Source organism: Populus trichocarpa, chromosome 8 (genome assembly GCF_000002775.5).
Source record: "Populus trichocarpa isolate Nisqually-1 chromosome 8, P.trichocarpa_v4.1, whole genome shotgun sequence".
Classification (NCBI taxonomy): Eukaryota; Viridiplantae; Streptophyta; class Magnoliopsida; order Malpighiales; family Salicaceae; genus Populus; species Populus trichocarpa.
Genome location: NC_037292.2, coordinates 13,080,913 through 13,089,791, shown reverse-complemented (window position 1 = coordinate 13,089,791; position 8,879 = coordinate 13,080,913). Strand labels below are relative to the sequence as shown.

General features: G+C 28.5%; 1 protein-coding gene across 1 annotated transcript; it reads left to right on the top strand.

Annotated features, from left to right (window-relative positions):
- On the top strand, positions 1–1,162 carry LOC7469049 (cyclin-dependent protein kinase inhibitor SMR6). Its single transcript, XM_002312642.4, has one exon. The coding sequence runs from the start codon at positions 525–527 to the stop codon at positions 861–863; it is 339 nt and encodes a 112-aa protein (XP_002312678.1). The 5' UTR covers positions 1–524; the 3' UTR covers positions 864–1,162.
- Positions 1,163–8,879: the final 7,717 nt, after the last annotated feature.

Sequence of the window (8,879 nt, the reverse complement as noted above, 5' to 3'; positions counted from 1 at the left end):
TGCTTATGTCACGAGGTTCCTTCCTCGGGTTCTCTTTCTCTCACTCTCCATCAAAAATCTGATTGCTATAAACAATAACATTCAGCAATTATTTATTTTTACTCATCATATTCATGTACCTACCTCCTCCTCCTCCTCCGCCCCCTTTAAAGCTTTTTGATTAGCTAACAACACTCCTTACTTTTCTTTCTTTCTCTCTTTCTTTCTTTCATGGACCTTCATCTCCTCCCTTGCTTATTCCCACCTTCCCTATAGCTTCACAAAGACGACGACGACTCAGGAATTTAACCAAAATCTCCTTTCATTTTCACTTTACAAATCTTCTTTCTCGAGTCCACTTTCCTTCTGGTTTCGTTTGATTCTCTACCAATCCCTACTCTCATCTTTATTTATTCTCTATCTGTGCTAGCAATAGCTTTATTCCTTATTCCTTAATAGCTAGCTAGTTCCCTCCCTCTCTCCGATCGAGCTACTCCTATAGTATTGGTTTGCTCTAGTTTAAAGTACGGGATCCAAAACATAACATGGGGTTCTCAGAGAAGCCTCAAGTTGTGGATGGTGGCTTGGATTTAGATGGAAATAAAAGATGGGTTATTGCTGGAATTCCTTTAAGAGCTCCTTTGAAACCCATATTTACAAATCCAGTTGAGAAAGAGATCTACGACGAAAGCGATGATGGTCAGAGCAACTGCACTACTTCAACAACGCCAACGAGTGAAGAAGCCAAAATCCCTTCTAAATTGGTGTGCCCTCCGGCTCCCAGGAAGCGAAAAGCTACTTTCAAGTGTAATTACACTAGTGGTATGAGGGAGTTCTTTACTCCTCCTGACTTGGAAACCCTTTTTATACAAAGGGCAAACTGATCACTGATTGACTTCTTAATTCGCCTCCTTTAACGACTACTTACTTCTTTAGATTTCCTTGCATATTCGATCGAGTTAGGCAGGCAACCTTAGCAGGAGGATCTCATTGCTTGTATAGGTCATATAATTAGTAATAAAATAAAAGAAAATCTGGAATGATTACTTGCCTTCACTGATATGTTTTTGTCTTTGTTACTCGTCAAAAAAAAGCTCCTGGCCTACCAAGCTTTTAGCTAGTTGTATAATACTACTACTTGTATGTTTAACAAATCAAGTTGTTTTTTTTTCTTTTCTTGGTATTTTGCTTCCATGTTTTAAATTAAGGTCAGATGAACTTATATTCTTTGTTCTTGTACTAATTAAAGAGAGTAATTAAATTAATTAGGTTTCCTAGCCCTTGTTAAATGGCTTTGTTTTACAACCATGTTGGAAGACAACTAAACAATTCGCAATGATTAATAGTCTTAGTTTCCTGATCTGATCTCTTGGGCTTGATCAGTTTTCAAGTTAATCAAAACATGGCAGTGGTTTGATCAGTTTGTTCTCATCTTCTGATAGAGGTACATATCTTTCTGTTGCTCTTTATGGGACTGTTCATGCTCATGCGGAGCGGAAGAGACATGCGAGTCAACATCTAAGCAATTAAGTAGCCAAAAGTTGTCAAATGCTGGTAGGGGTAAATCCTTTTCAAAGATAAGAAGATGCTGCACGGATCATGATGCTTGACGGCCTGATTGACTGAGACAAGTCCCCTCGGACCCTATAGCCATTTAGACCCACTGTTGATCAAAACCTTTTTATGGACTCTTGATTTGCGATGTATCATCCTTGTTTAACGTTAAACTTTAAGTGTGTTTAGTCTTTCTGTGACCCACCCCACCCACCTCGGACTCTGACGGTAGTGGAACTGGCCGGGAAAGTTCTCTCTGTAGTGCTTTCTCTCGTAAGAACCATTAAAAAGGACAGATAACATGTGAATTGGTAGAGGTTAGAATCCTATGTGCTATTCGCGAGCGCGAGCACATACATGAATAATATAATCTTATCTAACCCTAGTAATCAAGGACTCCCAGTTGTTTATTTGGTAGCTAGAGAATAATAATGTAGCTATGAAAGCAAATGTTACAACAGCGACAACATAGATAGCTAGCCAGGGGAAGTTCACCGAATCTTGGGTTCATTTTACTTACATTACAAGAAAGCTTCTCGGGATCGGAGCTGTTGGTGGGGCAATCGATTTCCACCACGTCTGCAGAAATGCTGCGAGTGATCTTTACTTGGAAGCTAGCTAGTTGTAATTAAACTGTGTTAATGGTGGTTTAAATCACTCATTCTGGGTAAACTTCTTCTTTATCCTTGTAGATCAATCAATATTGAGTTTGAAATTTCCCAATGGAATCTTCAATTTCCTAAAAAGTTTCATTGCTACCCTTAACTATTATTTAGATTATATTTGTTTTTGCGTTTCAAAAATAATTTTGAAAAAATTTGAATTTTTTTTCTTCAAATTAATATTTTTTTAGTATTTTTATATCGTTTTGGTATGCTGATATCAAGAATAATTTTTTTAAAATAAAAAATTATTATTTTAATATATTTCCGAGCAAAAAATATTTAAAAAAATATCACATTTTCAAATATCCCCTTAATAGTCTATCTTCTAAATTTGATTTTTAACTTTTATTTTTTGGTTTTTTTTTTACCAACGCAACAATATTAAGACTTATTGAGCAATAAAGGGAAACATTAAGGAATTTTAAAATATATGAGTGGAAATGAAACACCGAGGAATCTATAAGGACAAATTAAAGGGTAAAGTATCGTTGTTGTTGTTGTTGTTGTTTATTAACGTGGATGTCTGGGTTAGCTTGCGTGTAACTCAACTAATCCAACGGGTTCTGAAATTAATGACTATGCATGTAAGTCTCTAATGGTCCTGAGGTTTGTGAGACTTGAATTTGTGATCTTTAGAGAGTAAACTTGAAATCTAACTAATTAAGCTACATCCATTATGATTATATCTTTGTTGTTATTATTATTATTGCTGCTTTGTTAAGTGGCAGCATAGTAACATTATTGGAGACCACATGATGAATCCTCGAGGGATAATATTCTATGTGCTTGGCAATTAGTGTAAGCTTCATATATGTTAATTAATATTCAACTCTCGACAAGTTTTTTTTTTTATGCTTAAAGACGTACGAGGGAGCTGCACCGAAAAAAGAAAAGAAAAACAAAGAAGGAAAAGACAAGGGAGCAAAAGTATTTTAAATCGACGCGTGATGACACCAATTATGCGAGCAAACATACGCCCACAGATCGAGTTTGGAAATTTGGATTTGTTGTTAATTATCGTACCATATATTATTATATTATTCTCTTACCAAGTTACTCCTTCATCGACATCTTTTAACTTTTCCCGGTAAAATTGCTTGAGGTACGATGATGGTGTTTCTGATTAGTTTATTTATAGATATCTCATAATTGAGTTATTTGGATATCTTTGCATGAATATTTATAAACAACAAGAACTAGGTTTAAAAAGAGATGTGGATTGCACCGAATGATTGATTTAACATAAAGATATATTATTTTTTATGTAATTTTGAATTATACTTCAATTTTTTTAAAAAAATTATATATATTCAATTGTATAAGGATGTAGTCGGCTATAACCAGGAGTGAGGAAAAAAATTGAAAAACCGATTAAACCGAGAAAACTGGAAAAAAATAACTGAAAAAACCGAATCGTGAAAAAAACCCGATTAAATCGATTAAAATTTTGAAAAAATCGACCGGTTCGGTTCGGTTTTATAAGTCTGAAACTGAAAAAACCAAACCGAACCCAAACAAAAAAAACCAGAAAAAACGGAGTCAAACTAGTTTGAACCGATTTTTGTCCTAAAAAACCGAACCGAATCGAAACGAAAATGATCACCCCTAGCTATAACCAATCAAGGTCATGAAAGTATTCAAATTAGGTTCAAAAATTTTTTCTAGGTGATTTTGTTATTTTTTTTATCTCTATTTTAGTATTTTATAGTTTGTTGAATTTGTTTAAGTCTATATATTTTTAGATTTATTTAAGAAAAAAATTAATAAACCTCTTATATAAATATACTATTTAAATAAGAAACATTTATTAATAAAATCTGAGATTAAATTTTTGTGTGAAAACATTTTTGACATAATTATGTCTTTCTTCAACCTTTTCATAAGATAAAACGACGTCCTTGATTACTTATGGGGTAATATTTATCTGACCCGGTAATATCTTCAAGGGACGGGTAGCGACAAAAATAGTTTAAAGTGATTTTTTTTAATGGCTTTTTTTCACAAAAAAGCTGTTTAGATTGATAAAGTGATTTTTTTATATATATAAAACACTGTCATCCTGTCTCTGTTTATTGTACGAAACTTATTATAACATTTGTCATATACTCATATATGTCACTTTAGCCCACATCCAATCATGTTTTTTTCGAGTAAATTATAATAATAGAAGGTTGTTTTTTAAAATAAATTTTACTTATAAATATGTTAAATTAATATTATTTTATTTTTTAAAAAATATTTCTAATATTAATCCATTAAAATAATTTAAAATTTAAAATAAAAAATTAATTTTGTTTTTAAATATAAAAACAAATACACTCTACCTAACCCACATGCCACACGCCGACACACACATATATTATTAATAACTACCTATTGACACGTTTGCAATGACGTTTGCTAGAGTCTCATAATAATAATAATAATAATAATAATAATAATAATACACGACATAAGATTAAGGTTTGCTTTGCTAGTTGAACCTTGTTGTGACGTTGGTTTTGTTAATATAATAGTTACTGAAATTTTATATAATTTTAATTTTAAAATTTATAAAATTAATTGAGATATGTGATCCGAATATTTATATTTATAAAATGTTATCTATAACAAAAATAATGTTTTTTTTCCTATGATTTCTTCATCTCAAGAATAACGAAGACATTGCCATCTTCTGCGACGAAACATCCTTTAAAAATAATTTTTAAATTTACTTTTATACTGATTCACGTATATTTTTTTAACCTGGCACTAAACACCATTTTAATTCAGATTTTCCAAAATGACCGGTGGTTTGACCAGCGAAGAAAACAGGGTGGGTCCCTTTCGTCACAGTAATAATTAGGCGTAATGGAGCGGATCATATGCTTGACAATTTGCTAATTAATTAACAGTTTAACTCTTGATTAAGTTAGAGGAGACAAGGGAGCAAGAATATTAATTAACATACATGCACGGGCATGTTTGGGGATGTAGACAATGGCAGGTTTAAGGTGAATGGAAATTGAGTACAACTATTAAAATATTTAAGAAATATTTTTTATTAGTATGTCTATAACAAGTAAATTCTTAAATAATCTTTATTTTATATTTGAAGTCTTTTGTTAAATAAAGATAATATTCATCTCATAAAGTATAATTGATAAATATACTTTGTTTATTTTTGAATTTTTTTGTCAAGTGGAGCATTGGATTATTGTTCAAGTCACTTTTAACTTAAGTCGGTTTTGATTTAGATACGACTAGAAAGCAATTTATGCTTTTAAATAAAAAATATTATTTTAATACTTTTGATTATTGATATTTTCTTATTGAAAACACTGATTATTGCAATTATACTGGAGTTTTCAAATAGAAAATGATTAATTTTAGAATTTTTTTTCTCTCTTGTATTTGTTGGATTTAAAGATAATTTATAGCATTTTCATCTGTTTTGGATTATATTTTCTTATACTAATTAATGTTACGAAGAAAAAAACCGCTCACATACTACATATCCACATAGACCTAGCTATTACACATATTAAGTAAAACGAGTCCATCCTAGTCAGCAATTCACATGCCACTTTAATATTTTAATTGGATGATTGATTATTTTAATCATGTTTACTGTATGTCTGTATAATACATACAAGAATATGGTAAATTATATATATTTTCTATTATATCTACAATCATATAATAAAACTATTCGAGATTATTGTTTTATTAAAGTTTAGATTTAAAGCATATAGATAGTTATTATTGGGAGGTTGGGATATTCGTGAAAACGACTCTAAACCATTACTGGCTTTATAAGAGTGTTTTAAAAAATACGGCGGCGGTTGTTTTTCAAAGTGTTTTTCATTTCGAAACACTTTAAAAAAATATTTTTTTATTTTTAAAAAATTATTTTTGATATCAATATATCAAAATGATCTGAAAATATTAAAAAATATTAATTTTTTTTAAAAAAACTTCCAAAATATAATGCCACACATACATTAAATAGCCAGTAAAACCTGGTAAGCTTAGGCGGCAACACCCTTTTTGTGGATGACCGGATGTATCCACTTGTCTTTTTTGGATATTCTATGGCTGCACCCTGAAAAGAAATTGCCCAGTCTTTTGTGGTTCCGGCTATTGTTGGAAAGATCGCAAGTTTTTTAAATTGTTTTTTATTTTAAAAATATTAAATTATTAATTTTTATATATTATTTTATGATTTTAATATATTTGGTAGAAATAAAAATAAAATTTAAAAAATATTATTTTAGTATATTTTTAATTAAAATATATTTTTGAAAGTATTATTAAACACAAACGCATTACCTCTTTCTTGAGAGGAAGTGAAAACATTTAACTGGGAGAGCGTGAAAGGTTTTGCTGAATTTTTTTTTTTATGATAAAACAAACATGTATTTTTAATTTTTAATGAGATATGGTTTGTGTTTTAAAACAATTATATCTAAAAAAATTTAATCATGTCTCGAAACCAACATTCCAAGATATCTGGGAGTTCGGCCAAAACATGGTTTATCCAGAATTTAAAATTTATTTATTAAAATTAATGTTTTTTTTATATTTTTAGATGTTTGGATAAGTTAATATTAAAAATAAAATTTAAATAATAATAAAAAATATTATTTTAATTTATTTTTTTTAAAAAAAACACAAGACAACATCTGCCACTGACATGCCTACTGTGTGTTTAATTGCATGGTTGTTGTCAGGGCGCCAGTTCCAATATTGTGGGCTCGTGAACATGACTAGCAAGGGCTTCAGTACATAGCTCAAGGCTAACTCATATAATAGGTTGGTCGGGTCATTTTCTGGATCCGTAAATCAACTCAAGTTTATCCCAGAATTACATTCCAGTCAGCAACTCGAATTAAAAGCGAGCCTTTTCAATCAACAGCTTGTTATTACATTATTTTTAAAAAAATTAAAAGTTTTTTTTTTCACTTTAAATTAATATATTTTTAATGTTTTTACATTATTTTAATATGCTGATATTAAAAATAATTTTTTAAAAATAAAATAAAAATAATATTTTAATACATTTTTAAATAAAAATATATTTTAAACAATTAACCTATATGATTTTTTTAAAATAATTTCTAAATTTATATTTTAATTAATACTCATTCTATATGATTTTTTTTACCTTATTTAGCCTTTTTGAAATGGTGATTATTGTTTAATTATATTTGATATGTTTAATTTTTTAAAGGTTAGTATAATTCATTTGTCATGTTTTTTTATATTTTATATAAATTCAATATGTATTTTTATAATATTTTTAATATATGTAGACTTGCATAATATTTTTTTTATTTTATTCAATAAATTTTGATTTGTGTCCATTTCTATTATAAATTGATTTTAGTAAACAAATTCATCAAACACAACCATGTAAATGACTTGTGTTGCAATATTAAATATTTTGATCTATATTTGTCTCTTAAATTTTTGAATTAGATTTTTATTTATCATTCATGACTTTTTTATAAATTTTATTTACAAAATGTGTTGTGATTTATTTGATTGGATGCATGTATAAGTTTTTCAATTTATATTTATTGTTTATTTTTCATGTGAAAAACATGTTGAAAAATTCTACATATTGAAATTTTTATGTATTGATGTTTTAAATTAGATTCTTATTCTTAAGTTTTCTTTGTTTTTCCATAATTTTTTTATAAAAATTTTGTTGTTTATAATTTTATTATTTAATCCAAGTTGATAAGTTGATAATGTATTTTTTTTATAAAATTAACTTATTTAGTAGACATAGATTATAATTCAAGTTATTAATTTTTTTTTAAAAAGTACTCTTACGACGTCGTAATATTTTAATGAAAAGATAATACAAATCCGTAGCATACCAGCCTAGTAAATGCTATTTTGATATGGATAGACGACTTGTAGCCGACATACAGCAGGGTGAGATGATGCGGTTGGAAATTTTCTTTTCTCGGGTAATTACTTCCGAATCAAAATGTTTTCTTCCTTCACACCGTAAAGAGAATCCGAGTAATCTCGAATTACCTGAATCTTTTTATATTATTTAAATTAGTGGTTTTTTTTTTATATATAAAAAAATAGTTTTTTTACCCGGATCGAAATAGAAATCATCCCTTAAAAAATGTGGAATGGGCTTAGTTGCTATGGACAAAGGTCTGCTAGTTTTTAGTTTGCGTTCATTTATGGACCCAAGCCTTTTGTATTCTTGGGCTTGGCCTTTTGTATAGTTGGGCTTGGCTTGCTGGGTTAGATGTGTAATTAAACCATATTTAGTCAAATCCTTGATGGTGTTAAAAACTTGACTTTTGAAAAAATAATCAAATTACTTAGATTAATATTTGAAAATTAAATCTTTTGCATTAACTAAAAATATATTATCAGCTCACCAATTTTAATAATATGGATGTGATTTTATTAAGATAATTAATTGCTTATTTGGTGTTTCTGTTTTTAAAAATAATTTTCGTTTAAAAAAATTAAAAAAATATTTTTTTTATATATTTTTAATGATTTTAATTTTTTAATATTAGAAATAAAAAAGATTAAAAAAAATATTGTTTTAATATATTTTAAATTAAAGAATATATTTATAAAATATAATGCACCCTATCACGAAACACATAATAACATCAACTAACTTGATAAGTTGACTCACGTTCAAAGACCTGGGGCTGG

Bases quoted from the DNA above. Each gene is read 5' to 3' on its own strand.
- LOC7469049 (XM_002312642.4), top strand. From the start codon at position 525: ATGGGGTTCTCAGAGAAGCCTCAAGTTGTGGATGGTGGCTTGGATTTA.